Here is a 16391-nt window from a genome sequence, read left to right on the forward strand (position 1 = left end):
CTGGCCTTAACTATGTTAAATAAATCCTCAGAATTAGTAACTTAACAATATGAATTAGAATTACTATAAATCCTATAGGATGATTCAAGACACAGAGCTAGGTTTCATAGCAAGTCAAACAGCTGACATGATAATCTCAACCAAGTGATGGCCTGGATACCCCTATAACCAAGCTTAGAAAATACCATTTTATTTCATCTAGCTATTACCATGAGTTCCAAAATAAGTTATGGTGTTTAGCTTTCAAAAACCATTTCATTGTAAGTGTGATCTAGGATAAGCTTCTGATTTAGATACTACTTCCTGCTGCAGTAACTATTTATCAGAGATGGTAAGATGTCATCATTCTCTTCAATGCAGAGCCATAAGAACATATTTAAAATGAAGAAGACCCAGTTCTATGAAGGAGAAACTTCTTGAAGAAGTTTACAAACATTTAGAGGCTGCTAGGCCCATGCTGAAGCAACAAAAAGAGTATATATATCAAGCAAGTTTTTCAGCCAAGACTGAAAAACAATACAAACAATGAGAACAATACAAATACAAAGTGTGATTTGTTTTGAGATCCTGATTAATATAACCCAGTATTAGCATCTGATCATCGTACAGAAGAATGTATGACCCTCCTATGCAGGAAGTGCAAAGGGACTCACACAAAATTCTGTCATTCCACGGCATCATATACATGGCAGTATATCACAATATCTAGCTGAAAACACATGCATTCTCATGCTACAACATAATATGAGCACAGGCATGAGACTGTTTTTCATAAGGCAATGTTGACTTAAAGAATTAAAGAAAGAAAAGACAGAGAGGATAACACCAATATATATGGTACTTGCCATCCAATAGCAAAAATATTGAAGTCAAAAGTGATTATCCATTCAAAACAATCAACTAACTACACCATCTATGTCTCACATCAATATTTAATCAAACCAAGCCATGTTGGCATGCCCTCATTGAGCAAATTTTTTTCTGAAAATTTAAAATAAAATAAAATAAGAAATTTAAATTAGACAATAATGTAAAGAAACAAACATGCCTCGCAGATAAACATGCAAACTTTAAACATTTTATTTAAACTTTCAATTTACAGATCAATATGATGTGCTACAAAATCGCCCTAACCATGGTCACCGGACTAAAGTAATAGTCAGCAGTTAAAAACCCTGGAAGCTTTCTTCACGAAAAAACCCTTGCTTCGTTCACGGCCTCTTACTTCTGCAAACAAAAAACAATTCACCAAGGTCTCGGTTCAAATTTATACAGAAAATTCAAAAGATTCTGGAAAAAAAGAGAAGAATATAAATCACAACACATACACCAAAAAAAAAAAAAAAGACGACTGCCTTACGCATGAATTTTGTATGAATTCGGAGTGATCTCGGATAGCCACAAACCAGGCAAAAGCGACTGCAGACAAAATACCACAAACATAAAAATAAGTACAAAAATTAATATGATTGGGGAAAAAATTAAGGATTCTTTTAAATGGAGGAGAGGAGACGAAAACTTAAAAAAGATCAGATTTTTATCAAAAAATTTCTTACATCCAGCTGCTCCTGAACCATCTTAGGCCTCTTCTTAGGCTTCCGAGGGGGCTTCGTCCCCTTGAACAACATAAAGTCCTCTTCAATCTCCTTGCGAGACAGCGAGATCGAGAACGTGGGCCACTGCCCTGTCCCCGCGTCATCCGATCTCAGTCTGACCGACTTGGCCACCGGCTTGCTCTTCTCGGCAGACAACGGAGACGGCGACCCCGCAGCCGAATTAGGGTTCCGGGGACGCCCCTTCTCCGCCGGAGCATTGCAGGCAGCCCTCCTCGTCCTCAGATTCCACGGCCTCATGGCCGCCGCCGCCGCTGCAGCAGTCGCCGCCGCCGCCGCCGCCGCCGCTGCAGCAGAAGAGGAGGACTCCTCCCCCTTCCCTTCCTCCATTGCTCTTCCATCGGCCTCCTTGGAGCCGCTCCCTCCCGGCGAAGCCCTCGGGGGCTGAGATTTCCCCCGGGATGAGGCGGAGCCCGGGCGCTTCCGGCCCTCCCCGGGGTCGTGCTGTGCCACCTCGGCGGCCGCCGATCCAGCGGCCTCGCCGGAAACGCTTCCCTTGATGTTGATGCACCGGAGGAGCTTGTGGCGCCCCCAGCTGAGGGTCGAGAAGGAGAAGTTGTGAAGGCGGGATTGCGAGCGCCTCGGCCGCGGCGGGGAGAGGGTCCAGTCCTCCGCCAGTCTCCCGCGGAGATCACCTTCCTCCGTCGAGGTCATCGCCAACGGCGGGATCGGGGGCGGTTTCCGTATCCTCCTTGGTTCGGCCGTGGGAGGGAGAGAGGGGAGGAGAAGGAGAAAGACAAGGTGGGAGGGATGCTTGACGTTGGCGTCTATCGTTTCCCTCGAGGTTTATATAAGGAGGGGAATTAAGATTCGGCGTTAGGTGAAGGGATCGCTTTTTATCACGCCCGCATGATTCGTGGACCCTCGTTGCGGTGCATTGGTTGATCGTCGTTGGAGACGGGGGTTCATGGATCCGACGGCTGACGTTGAGGGACGGGGAGAAGTTTCGGTTGTGATGCAGGGCCTTGGCTTTTGCCCGGCTGTTAGGTACAGCGCAATGTGGTGTTACATGGAATTCTGATTAAGTGTGGGAATTAGATTTGGACGACCGCTTGCAAGGGAGCTCCTAGCCAGATCAGGATGGTGGATGCTTCGGTGCCGTGCACAACGCAAGTTTGTGTTGACGCGTGGCATCAAAGTTATTGGTACGTGAGGGTACAAAAATATATTAGAACAACTGTTCAGTGATAATGCCAGTTTAATTTACTAATCAAGTCGCAAAACTCAAAAAGAAAGATGCAATTTTGGCTTAGAATTGTGATTCAACAGCATGCTTGCATGATGCCTATCTAAATTCTACTTCTAATTATATTCAAGAGGAGAACCATCTGTAATTTTACTCTTGATATGTGAATAATCTTGCCACTAAACAAATTTGGTGAAAAGTGTTTGTAATAACGATCAGCTATTGCATGGCATTATTCTTATGATGCTAGACAAGGGAAAATATAATAGCTTTCGCTTTTGAATAGCAAAGCCAGCAAATGGATTTACTAGCTGCAGAAACGCATATCATTTTGAAAGTAATTGGGGATGGTATGGAACAATAAGATATGGCTACAAACACGAAGATTCACGATTCAAAGGAATATTGGAAATGCACCGAAAGTTGGCAAGTGATTTATAGCCTTTGCAAATACACACCATTTTGTGGATATAGTATTGAAGAAGGTTCACAATTCAAAACAAGGACTGAGAATGCAAAAAAAAATAAAGTTGCTAGGTAGATTTACGCCCTTTTTAAGCGCATGTCATTATGCATGTAATTGGAGATAGTATTTGATATGGTTGCTACAGATGTCAAGGGTTCAAATCCCGGACATTGCGCAACAAAGATATAGCTAGGGAAGATTCATGAAGTAAAAAGAACTATAGTTAAGCATGCATGAAACATATGATTGAAGGAAAGATAAATGGAGAGATGAAGGAGTTAAATGGCACTGGCTATGTGAAAGGTTTTTTAAAATTAAAACAAAAAGGTATTTTTTTTCTCTTTCAATGGCATCGGATTTCGAGGTCTATATATAAAGAGCAATTCAACTCTAAATATTCAATTATACAAGGATATCCAGTTACAAATAAAGGAGTCCGCTCATTCTGCTTCTCCAATTAAAGATAGTATAGATCCAGTTTTTTTTTTTTTTTGAAAAAAATGAATGTTCTAATACTAAAAGTTACAAAAGTTCTAAATGATTTTTGTGTTCATAATTAATGCAAATATGTTTTAAAAATAACATAATATTGTTACTGTGCTTAGTATGAGATACGAACTATTTATATCTAGTACCATATGAAATTCTATCCATGATATGGGCCTTTGTTATGCCACAAGTAATCACAAATTGATATTTATTTTTTGGCTTTATCTATATACTATACTATTGTTGGATTTATTGCATTTCTTTTTAGGAATTGTATCCTTGTACCAAATAAAATACACTTAAAGATAAGGCTATTAAATTATGCTATTTTAACAAAATGATACTAGAAATTTATGTGTTGATGGAAATATCAAAGCAAGAAAACTTATTTAGGAGTACTGTTAACATTCCTTGCCAGACTCTTCACTTGGTTCCTCAATCTTGCATGGTAGCCAGGGACTGGCTAAATGCACAAACATTAGGTGGTGTCATTTTGGATTTAGATGCGGTTCAACTAGATTGCGAGCATCGCGTTAGTGTGGATGGTGAAGGAAGTTTTGATTTTCTCTTTGTATATATGGATCAAGTCTCTTGGAGCAAAACATGGGACTTCACCAACAGTTACTATCCTCTCTAATATATGAGGGTTGTTGCTATACATAGAGATTATTTATTTCGAACAGCAGACATTGAAGAAACTTGCGCTATTGCCAAATATCACTTAGCATAATACCTCAAGAAATGACCTTATATAGTCAGGATGAAGCTAGCTTAATTTCTCGAGCCATTATTACCACAGTAAGTTTCTTATACTATCAACACTTGGAATTAAAGTGATTAAGGAATATAACATCTTGTGTTTTTAAGTCTCCAAACTAAACAACTTTATTACCTTATTGATGTTAGGGTGAGCATGCTGAATTTAAGAGTTCACTAGAAGAATATCACATATATTCTGATTGCCATCAATCACAATGCTGCCAGGCATTATTCATTTTGTCTCCAGAGCTTCTTTTATGGTGTGCTATACCAAAAGTATAGCGAATTTTAATGTTCTAAAGTAGGGCTTAACATGCAACTTAGATATTACAAATCTCCGAAAGCAGTGGTCCACAGCAACTAATTGAAAGCACAAGATTTCGGAATGGCAAGGGCAAATTTTATCAAACATTTTTCCTCCGAGCTTTGCTTAGATTCATCATGTTGTACAAGATAGACAGCATTAGATAAGCTCGATGAAATCGCAAATAGAGAAGTAGATCGATCCATGAAAAGCACACACGGAAGCGTACAACTAATCAGCATTGAAAGTAGATGAAAAATCGGAACCAGCCCGTAACGACCGGGCCTACGTCGACCCAAATTCTAATCACAACTCCGGTGATCCCACAATGCTTGGCTATTAGCCATCGGATCCATGAACCAGTGGACCCCAACCTCATTTAGAGTACAAACCGCGGGACGAATAGACCCCAGATCTCTCGCTCACCGCCTACTCGATGCTCTCGAAGGATGGTGGCGGCGTTCTCGGAACGCCGGTGAAAAGCAGCCGGCGGAGAACGCGACCCGCCCAGTCCCTCGCGGTGGCTCTCCTCATCCCGCCTCCACAACTCCACGTTCCCGACCCCAGGCTGGGGCACCCACAGGTTCTTCCGCTGCATACACGCGAAGGCCGCCGCCGTCGCCGGATCGACGGCTCCGGCGGCCCACCAAGATCCCCTGACGTCCCGGAACAGGCCGTCCTCCTCATGCTCTCCGGGGGCGAGGGATTTCAAGGAGGTGGAAGGGAGGGGAGGGGAGAAAGGGGAGAGGCAGGGGGAGGAAACCGTTTCTTCCGCCGGCCGCGGTGGCGGCTGCGAGGCCGTGGAATCTGAGGACGAGGAGTGCCGCTAGCAATGTTCCGGCGGAGAACCGGTGGCCTCGGAATCCTAGTTCATTTCTGTATCCCCTTCTCCTCTCAACCCTACTGATACTTAAATAAGCTTAATGGAAGTGCAAGTCCGCATTTTTATCGACTGCGCAAGCTTGTTTCTTTACATGCCTAATTTTATTCTCTTTTCACCTTTGCCTCTTGAGTTGTTCAAATTCTTTGAAGTGACAAACCAAAGGAGAGGTGACTGAGGATATGAAATTGCTAGCTAATTGCTGCAGCTGAAAATTTGACTTTGCATAGGATTGATTGTGGATTTTTCTGTTTCCTCTCAAAAATGTTTATGGCTTTGTCTGCTAGCTAGATCATTATCTTGATAAAGACCAGGCACCAAAGGTCGCTTGGCCAACAGAGCGGCGGATTAGATTGCATTTTGTATAGTTGCACATGAGATGTTGTGGCCCAACAGTATAGATGTGTCCTCCTCACTTTTTTTTGGAATATTTTATTTTCTGATTTTATTGAATGTATTCATATATGATTTGTATAGAACATATGACTTATATGAAAAAATTCAAATTCTGGGATCTAAGGCATAATTCATTGTCCGATGATTTGGTTGAATTTTATGTTCATGCAATGGTAGTTGCATGAAAGGATGCCTTCACCTTAAAAGAAACCAATGATAAGAAAACGAATGACTTTATTATAAGTCTAATCTCAGTGCCTTTTCTGAGTGCTATTCTGTTTAATAATTATTCTCTACTTAAAGTAGAGCTAGCAGTGAGTGTGATTTCTCTTGGTAATGCAATTGTTAAGTTGCTTATTAACAATTTTAACCTTTCAAGATAAGTTTGTGCACTTATTGCCGTACTTCTGAGAGTAATTCTAATGTTTTCTGCATTTGACATTTTAAACAGCTTTTACACTTTGAGTATTGATGGGCTGTTGTTACTATAGATTGTTTTTGTTTTTTTTTTTTTTCCTTTTTAAATTTCATCTAAGTTGTAATCCAACTTCAACTATATGCTCGTAAGCATGTATAAAGTATCACTAAAATGACCTTGGACGTTAAGAGCTATGACTTAGCCGTTAATTGTTTTCAACTTTAATTTAGTTCCTGCTGAGTGGCATCAATCTTCTATATTAATTAGTTCTATCCTCTCTCATAATGATTTGTCTTTGCCGACTCTTAACCTTATTATGTTCTATCTTTAACAGCCCATGAAAGGATGGTCCCAGACCTGTGTGACCTATTATTAGCTTTGCTAAAGCAGTACTCTCAGGGTAAGGACACTCTATGACAGTTAATGTTGGCTCCTTTCTGAAAACAATTTCACGCATGGGATTCTCTTCTGATTTAGTAGATGGAGATATTTATTCTTCTTTTAAATTTATGAGTTTTGAGCTAGATATCCTGTCAATCTATGATGCAGAGGGATAACATAGATCGTTGTGCAAGTGCATGTCATAATTCTTTTGTATTTCAAAATGATTCTAACGATAGGTGATGCTATTTAGAATTTGAAAAAGATATAGCACTTTGATGCTTGTGTTATTGTGATTAGCTTCTATGTAGAGACGACGCTAGGATTTAACTTTGGGTGGCCCAAGTTGCTGTAAAAAAAAACTATGATATTACTATACACACGACATATGCATATTATACGGTGAAATATATTATGTATGTATCTAATGATTATCGACTAAAACTTTTAACCTTTCAATTTATTATTTATTTTTTTGTTTTAAAATATTTTTTTGAAAATGCTCTTATGTTCTGCCTATCAAATTGAATCGGAAATTTTAAATACGAAAATAGAGTGCGAACATGAGCCTGCAGTGATGATGTGGATCAATTGTTGGCAAAAAGTGTTATTCTATATGTATGAAGACAAGCTATACTTGTGGTGTTTAAAAAAATATTGTTTAAGAAGCACTTGCCTTAAAAGAGTCTTTGGGAGACTTTGAGGCTTATTTTTGACGAGGGACACGTGAGACGTGAGACATAAAAAGTAATCCACCATGGATAACCCAAAACTACAACATAAATAGAGTATTCAGAGGGGAATCAAGGTGACGTGTGTGTGTGAATCTTCTATTGCATTATGCATATTGATACCTGAGTTCATCATTTGACTATTAAATGGTGGTGACTTGGACATTCACTATGTGACATTTTTCTCATTTATTTAACTAAAATAGTGTTTCATTGTTTTCATTGTCGATCAACAAAAATAATTATTCATTTTTTAGCTAATAATTATGCTGTTTAAATTTTTTATGTAATAACTAATAACAATTATTATGGTAGTCATCATATTATTTCCAAAGTATTCCATCCCGAATGAATAATGTAAGATACAACCACCATGATTTGGAGATACTACTCTACAATTTAGCTTCGTAGCAAAATATATATATATATTTTTTTTTTTTTGCTTGAACAATCATCCTCTGCCAGCATGGACATTCAAGTATCCATTACGCAATTTTTTCCCCAATGTTCTGCTCCTTCCTTGTCGGGGTAAGCCTTTGTGTATTAGCTTCTACCAGAAAATAAAAAATAGGAAGATCAGAGCAAGGAACAAAGCTTGTCGAAGACAGCTTTTTCCAGTTTTAAAATTCGAGCGGAACGCTTTAAAATCGCCAAAACCGTTGTGATGCTCCTTACGAATCTTAAAGTCCGCAAAACACCGGACCGAAGCCGCGCCAATCGTAGCCTTCCGTCGGTGGTCCACGCTGTCCGCCTTGCCGCCACTCGGTCGCGTGCGCACCCGCTGGTCCACCGCCCTCTCAAGGCCCAACTTGAAGTCACGTGACGACCACAGTACGTTCAAAAAGAGGCGAGGGAAAGCCAGCCAGCTGAGCCAGGGCGCAAAGCCGTGCGGACGGCTCGCGTGTGCGGACGCCTACCCACTCTTATAAAACTCCGACGCGCGTATTCTTTGGTATTTTCTCCCCCATCATTTTATTCTCCTTTATAACCCCTTAAGAGCTCCTCCCCCGCCCTCCCCCTACCCTTACCCAACCGAACGTTAGACGCCTTCCGGTAAAATACTTCTCCCCCAGCGCCGGTTTTCTTCATCCCCCAACCCTCGTATCTTTCTCCCTCCCACCAGGAAAAACCAGCGGCAGTTGGATCGGGGCACTGCTGGGGCGGTGGAATCGATGGTGATCTCCGCCGAGACGGCCTCGAGGCCGCCGGATCCCCCGTCGGCGGCTGCGGCCGTGCCCTCGAGAGCAGAGGCGCAGGGTAACCTCCTCCATAACTTCTCCTTTCCGGTCCTCAAGACGTGGGGGAACCAGCGGCTCCTCCGTTGCATGAACGTGAACCGCAAAGGGGAGATCATCGGCGGCGGCACAGGCCGGAGATCGGCGGTCGAGGGAGGCCGGCCGCGGATCCGAGCTCCGGCGGAGGGCGGCGAGGGCGACGCGGGGCTGGAGGAGGTCAGGGAGAAGCTCCTCGTCCACCTCCGCGAGGCGGCGGACCGGATGAAGCTGGTGGTCCCGCTTCCTACGGGCGGGTCGCCGGAGAAGCCGGAGCCGGAGCCGGAACCGGATCCGGAGCCCGAGGCGGAGGCGGAGCCGTCTTCGTCGGCGGCGGCGAGGCCATGGAATCTGAGGACGAGGAGAGCGGCGTCTAGAGCCTGGATGGGGATCGAGCGGCACCTGAGCGTCTCCCCGCCCCGGCCGCCGGTGGTGGCGGAGAGGAGGACGGTCCGGCTGAGGTCGGAGGACTTGGAGCGGAGGGACCGGCCCAAGTTCTCGATCACGCTCACGAGGGAGGAGATCGAGGAGGATATCTACGCGGTGACGGGATCCCGCGCCCGCCGCCGGCCCAAAAAGCGTCCTCGCGTCGTCCAGAAGCAGCTCGACGTAAGACCATATTTTCCTTCTTTTTCTAAATTTCTTCCACTATTTTTCGTCTTTCCAACCGAAATTTCTCCGTGCTAATTTATCATCCAAAACTATTTTCTAGAAAAAAAGTTCCTTATTTGTCATTATTTATTTATTTTGGTCAATTAGGCGTTGTTCCCTGGTTCGTGGTTGTCGGAGATAACGGCGGACACGTACCGGGTCCCGGAGTAGAGCCAACCATGGCCGACCGACGGAGCTGCAAGGAGGTAAGGTTACCTCCTCCGGTGATATGAATCCTTTCCCCGCCGAAGTTGGCTTGGTACTTCGGGGTTAACTGACCCTGTAAAAATGTTCGTACGCGAAACCTTTTAGGGGAGAGCGGTAACAAATTAAATCCTGCTCCGTCTACTATCGTGCCTATAGCTATTCTTTTCCATAGAAGCTTATTTAGTCCCTATATAAATATTTGGCCTCTCTGCGACTGCATGACTTTTCTTTCGGGCTTTAATTATGCGAAACAGTGTTCATGTTATTGTAGTCTTTTAGAACAAACTCTTTATGTACTTTAAATCATTTTGTGATATCTTACTGCTCTCTGATGATTATTATATGTTATGTGGACTTGGAGAACGTAGAAAAATTTAAGGGAGGCCAAGGGGATTGTAGAGGGAGGGTGGGGAAATTTTGGGGGAGGGTGGAGCTAATAGTAAAAAGGCTGTGGGTTGCTTGCTCCCTGGTCTCACGCTGTATGGAATTGGGGTTTGGAATGCGTCCTGCCGTGACCTCAGCTGGAGTCTGCGGTGCAAGCGTGCGTGTGATAAGCTTGTGCTGGCTAAGTCTCGGGATTATTAAGAGTGGTTTTGTGAGCAGGGATTAAGGTAGGGAAGCGAGAAGGGATGGGTCTGGTGGGCCTGGGAAAGTGGGATTTTATACTGGTTCCGGCTCTTGGTGGGCTGGGATCCCTGGTTTAAATAGGGGTTTGGTGTTCAGTGTGGGGCAGGGATATTCTTTGAGTGACCAACAATCAATTCGGCAAATTATTAGCAGTCCGTCCCTCGTGTTTATGTTACCTGTTCATCTAGGTTGATGCTAGCTGATATGTGCCAAAGGTATCTACTGTTGTATTATTTGATTTTTACTGTTTTATCAGGGTCTTTGGATTATTTACATTTCGGAAATTAAAATTGAGTGATGGATTTGACTGGGTGATAGGTCATATTATACAGTAAGTCACTGTAAAGATACTGCAAATCAAATCTAATATGATGTGGGATGGGGTTTTCAGTTTAGTCCCGCATCGGCTAATCAGCGGAAAGGTCTGTGCCTTATAATGAGGAGGTGCAAAACCTTTCCTCACGAGGCGCCCCCACGGGGGACAAAACCGTGCGGGTCGCCCAAGCCCCCTGTACGAGTTCCGCGCCTGCAGGTGGGTGCGCACTCCGTGCGAGCTCCGCGCCCACGGGGCCTGCCCAAAGCGGACAATATCATATCGCTCTTGAGCTGAGCTGCTCCAGCACTCTCTCAATGACGAGGCGCCCCCACAGGGGACAAAATCGTGCGGGTCGCCCAAGCCCCCTGTACGAGCTCTGCGCCTGCAGGTGGGTGCGCACCCCGTGCGAGCTCCGCGCCCACGGGGCCTGCCCAAAGCGGACAATACCATATCGCTCTTGAGCTGAGCTGCTCCAGCACTCTCTCAATGACGAGGCGCCTTTTATAGGACAAAACCGTGAGGGTCGCCCAAGCCTCCTGTACGAGCTCCGCGCCTGCAGGTGGGTGCGCACCCCGTGCGAGCTCCGCGCCCACGGAGCTTGCCCAGAGCGGACAATACCTCGGGAGGGACGCAGTCGCTTTCCCTGCTCGGCCGGTGTGTGGGCTGGTGCCGAGGTGAAAACCCCGCATCATAATAGGTCCTTGCATGTTCCTCATCTATCTAAAACCTTCCTACGGTTACCAAAGCAGAACCACAAAATTATAAACCCCATTCACATGAGCTTCTTAGGTTCCTGATAAACTGACTGAAAACATTGAATCTTTGCTACATTGAAGTATAAGAGGGCAAGAGCAGAGATATTAGACCTTGGGATGAGCAGATGGTACCTAAATGCAACTGTGTGTTTGGGTGATAGCTGTGGATATCAGTAATAGTTGTAGGATGACAATGACCGATACGTCACATTATCTATCACAGGGACATTGGTGGGGTCATAATTAACTTTGGTGGAAAGGTAGCACCATTAGATGGATTGGTGTTGCTTCGGCACAAATTTATTAATTTTAGGTTTAAATATTTGAGAGAATGAAACATAGGGAGCACCAAGGCGAAAGGTCAAGCTAAATTGGACCTAGAAATTAGATAAAATTGCTGGCTGGCCATCGAGCTTGAGGATGCGTGTAGACAAAATATGGTAGACCGGGCTTCTTAGAACTTGTTTTTTTCGGGGTTTGGGGGTTTCTAATTCAAATAAGTGGTCTGGGTCGGAATTCCGTGTCTTGGATGTGGATGCGTCCGTATTGAATGAAATAGGGTAGGAAAAACTTTTACATGCTCCACCACACAGTGGCAACAAGAATTTTTATAGGGTCAAACGCCCTTCAATATGGTCCTGCAGGCCCAGTTTGGAAGCGAGATACGTAAATTGTGGTTAAATCGTGGTTATGCTAGATACAAATATTTAATTCTAGCATAAGGTCGGATAAGGTGGGATGAGTTTTTTTTTTTTTTTTTGAATGAACAGTTTTTTCCCATCGCATGATTAAATTATATCCCAGCATAGCTAACAGCATTTTGTGTGAGAAGGCAAATTTGCCAAGTTCTTGTGATTACTTTTTAATAATTAAGGGATTTTTTGGTCATTTAATAAATTAAGAGGCGATTTAATCTGGGGGTAACCTCGATTCCAGCCTTCCAGGGGATCTAGGGAACCACCAATACACGCTTATGGCTTAACCCGGGTTTGACCAAATTGCTGGTGACTGGTAGTTCTAGGAGTCAAAAATGCTACGCTGGAATTTCTCCAGGTATAACAGTGGAACAAGTCAGTGATCCCAGCCCTTAACTTGCTTCTGGACTGGGTCTAAAATTCTTGATGATAAATGATACAAGAAAAGCTGTCATTTTCTCATACAGAGCCAATTATTAGTCATGCGAGAATCTCAGGGGGTTCATTGTGAATGACAACTAATTTCAATTCACAAATCTCCAGTAGTTTAATGCATCTCAAGCTGAAAAGGATGACGGGGGAAAATTCATCCTCAAAAGTTATCATGCCACTAGTTGAAAATTACCCTCCTGGTAAGGTCATTATGCTTTACTTAGCAAACTCAATGGACTAGTTGATGCGCCATTGCCCTTTTGATTAGTATGACATCCGCTCAAATCGTGATGATCATATCTAAACATCATGTGGTTAATATCAAGCTAATAAAGAACAACATGTCTGCATTATTTATGCCATTAGATTTGTTTTGTAAAATAGTTCACCATGTATTTTCATTATAGCTTTTTGTTCATAAATCGGATAAAATTAGACCATTCTGATATAAATACATTCATGAAAGCCAGATAATAAAATATTCAAAAATTGAGCTGAAAGATCACTTGTAGATTTTTGTAGCATATTCCTTATATAGTTAGTCACATAAGCTGCAATCCAATCAGCTACCCTATTAGTTTCTTTATCTTCGCTACCTCAAAGAGAGTAATGAGCAGCGGCCTTAGCAACAGAGACGCCATGCTTTGCTAGTTTCATAACAAACTCACGTTTTCGTGCCTTGGTGGCTGCTGTCATCTGGTGGCGCTTTGTGGACTTAGTAGATCGTGTAGGGTTATACATATGTTCGCATTAAGATCCAGCACCTACGTTGTGACATGTAGACAGCCTCCTCCTTTTTTTTGTTTGTTTTTTTTGGTCAAATAGACAGCCTCCTTTGAGGTGGATACATCCTTCTCTGCCTTTCTTTCTTGGAGACGGTATGGTTGTTGCATTATTACCGTACGGTATTTATATGGGTGCATCCTAGGCTTGGATGGGGACAGCACAACAAATACTCGCTCATACGTTGGCCTCGTGGACTAGACTGCCTTGATCGCCAGCTACCACAAAGGACACATGCTTTACTTTAAGAAACTACAGTTCAGTGAAAAGGAAACAGGTTATCCTACTGCCCACTGAGATCGCATGATTCAAGGGGCGGACGGATACCACCCCAAGGGCATGGTTTCGAATATTATGATCCTGGTGCGAGCCGTGCCGCAGCAGGCATCCTACATGCGATTTGCTGGGGACTGGTGAGATTGGCAGAGTCTGATGCAGAACGAAGTATACGGTTTGGAAGCCTAAAAAAACAAAAATAGAGTTTCTTTCGGTCCTTGATTTTAAAAGTCTAGCCTACCAGGGTTCTGTACACCGCTTCTCTTTCTTTAGTTCCATGAAAACGTAATTTTTTTTTTTTTTAAAAAAAAAAACTTTCGGTCGAATGAAAATTCTTAAACTTCACAAGAAGCAGCTCCATTGCTTAATTCCCCTTTCAATGGGCAAGTTGATACAGATCATGATAGTGTCGCATGGCGGTTTGATTTGGCTACATATCAAGTGCCACATCAGAGTAGAGAACAGAATGGGGACCGTACGGTTGATTTTATGGTTATGAGAGGCGACCATGTAATTAATTACCATGGTTGCAAGCTGGGTATTGAAAATTAACTGGGCACCCCGACCTCGGGCCTAACCGACCTCTCTGTCCTCGAACTTAAACTGAGGTGAACGACTTCGGCTTGGTGAATGACTTCGACTCAAACCAAGAAGTTGCCAACCACGGAGAACAATTGGCATACGTTTACAAGAGCTAGTAGCCCTAACAAGCGAGCGGCAACCCTGACAGTCCATAATTATAGTAGCCTCACGTCCCACATCAGACCTATACCGCACTCTGCCCACACGGACTAACCTCCATGCTACGGCCATACCACCAGCCGCTAGCCCGGTTTTATTGCAAGTCATATCGACCCAGATAACGACAAGGTTAGCTTCTCTATATAAGGGAAACAACCCGAGAGACCTAAGGTATGCAGGATGCTACCCTTCTCACAGAGCCCTCACTCTGCTGAAATCTCTTCCTTTCATATTGTTGCCTCGTTATTCTGACTCAGGTATCGGAGAATCCCCCGCCAAAAATCCTCCGACAAGTGAACTTCTCGTAGGCCACCTAGCGGAGGAGTCCGATGCCCAACGCCTCAACTAGTTTGCTCAGCATGTCTCCAGCCAGCCTCAAGGTCGTTTAAGCTGCGCTCTTACCTTGGTCCAAATACGGCATCAACAAATTGCCGCTATAGGAAGAGTCCAACCCTAGCTACATCAACCTCAATTGAAGGGACAGATTTCAACATAAAATTGCGAGGAACCTGTGGTGCGTAGTGTGCTTTCCAATGCTGTGCTCCAACTTTCCAAGGATTGCTACAAAGCCCCAAACTTGCTCCACCAGAATAGCCTGTTGCACCCGTAGACAAGGAGCAATTCGACCAGCTCACTCAACAAGTACGAGCGTTGACAGTGACGATCTAGGGCCGACCCTACCAGAATCCAGCCAGCCCAGCCCCCACTCTTAGTAACCGATGCGACACACGTGCCAAGTCAGCCTTCGCCCCCAAGACCAGGATCCTGAGCGATCGCGTTAGAGTCGACAATCTCAACGGAGCGCCCCCCCCCCCCCCCCCCCCCCCCCCCCCCCCCCGCCGGAATGGGAGACAATGTACTCGATGTCCTCATTCCGATGAGGATTCCATCTAGAGCCTCTCACCCATTCGCCCCGCAAAGCCCTCGCCCCGGCGGGGAGTCCACCTCAATAGGAGAATCGAGGAAACGGGCTAGCAAATTCAGCCCCTTAAAGGACAGGCTCTGAGGGAGAGCAACGACCTCAACTTTTTCTTGAAGCCCCCTTTTCTCGGCAGATCATGGAGAAGCCAATCCTCCCTCGGTTCAAAATGTCACTGGTGGAACCGTACAGCGGCACCTCAGATCCTCAGACCACCTCGAGAGCTTCAAGGCTCTCATGATGCTGCACGAAGCCACCGACGTCGTACTTTGCAAGGCGTTCCCTATGACCCTTCGTAAAGCAGCTCGATTCTGGTTCTCCGAGCTTCGACCCGAATCCATCCACTCCTTCAAATAGCTCGCCTGCTTCTTCGCAGCACACTTCAGTTTTAGCTAAAGATGACGCCATAGCTAGGACGTGGTGCTCGACATCAAACAAAGGAAGAGGAAATCCCTTAGAGAATACGACAACCGCTTCAACGCGGCAACATTGGAGTCCGCAATTTAGACCAGTCGGTCGCGATGTCTGTAATGAAGAGTGGCATGCGACCATCGAGCTTCCTTTTGTTTTTGAAAAAATGCTTCCCATATGACTTCATCAAGATGCTGGCACGAGCCGATAAATATGCCAACGACAAGGAGGCCATGGTATCCCTCTACGAGTTTGCCAGTAGGAGAACCCACCCCCTCAAGAGGTAAGGGGGGCGCGAGGAGCAAAGAGAGCCGAGAAGCATCTCACCTCAACGCGAGAAGGGCTCGCAATGGCTCAAGAGCCCTTCTCACCAGTTTAAGAGGTACACCTGTCTCATTGTTCCGAGCACCCAGATCCTCATAGAAATTGAAGGCCAAGGCTATCTGCCCCCTACTCATTGGATAAAGGTCGCGAAGTTCAACAGGGACAAGAGGAAGTATTGCTGCTTCTACCAGGACCACGACCATGACACCAAGGAGTGTCTGCAGCTCAAGGATGAAATTGAGGCGTTCATCCGACACAGACGGTTGGGTCGATACGTCTATGCTTGACATGACCGAGAAGCACCTGCTTCTTCCTGTGGCCTGCCACCCCCAGAGCCGATCGATAACCGACTAATTGTCG

General features: G+C 44.5%; 2 protein-coding genes across 2 annotated transcripts; one reads left to right on the top strand and one right to left on the bottom strand.

Annotated features, from left to right (window-relative positions):
• Positions 1-995: 995 nt before the first annotated feature.
• On the bottom strand, positions 996-2849 carry LOC103712883. Its single transcript, XM_008799576.4, has 3 exons — positions 1557-2849; positions 1361-1419; positions 996-1227 (listed from the first exon to the last, which is right to left on the bottom strand). The coding sequence occupies exons 1-3, from the start codon at positions 2265-2267 to the stop codon at positions 1212-1214; spliced, it is 786 nt and encodes a 261-aa protein (XP_008797798.2). The 5' UTR covers positions 2268-2849; the 3' UTR covers positions 996-1211.
• Positions 2850-8590: 5741 nt separating this feature from the next.
• Positions 8591-10095, top strand: LOC103712882. Its single transcript, XM_008799575.4, has 2 exons — positions 8591-9503; positions 9654-10095. The coding sequence occupies exons 1-2, from the start codon at positions 8796-8798 to the stop codon at positions 9714-9716; spliced, it is 771 nt and encodes a 256-aa protein (XP_008797797.1). The 5' UTR covers positions 8591-8795; the 3' UTR covers positions 9717-10095.
• Positions 10096-16391: the final 6296 nt, after the last annotated feature.

This window comes from Phoenix dactylifera, chromosome 8 (genome assembly GCF_009389715.1).
Source record: "Phoenix dactylifera cultivar Barhee BC4 chromosome 8, palm_55x_up_171113_PBpolish2nd_filt_p, whole genome shotgun sequence".
Classification (NCBI taxonomy): Eukaryota; Viridiplantae; Streptophyta; class Magnoliopsida; order Arecales; family Arecaceae; genus Phoenix; species Phoenix dactylifera.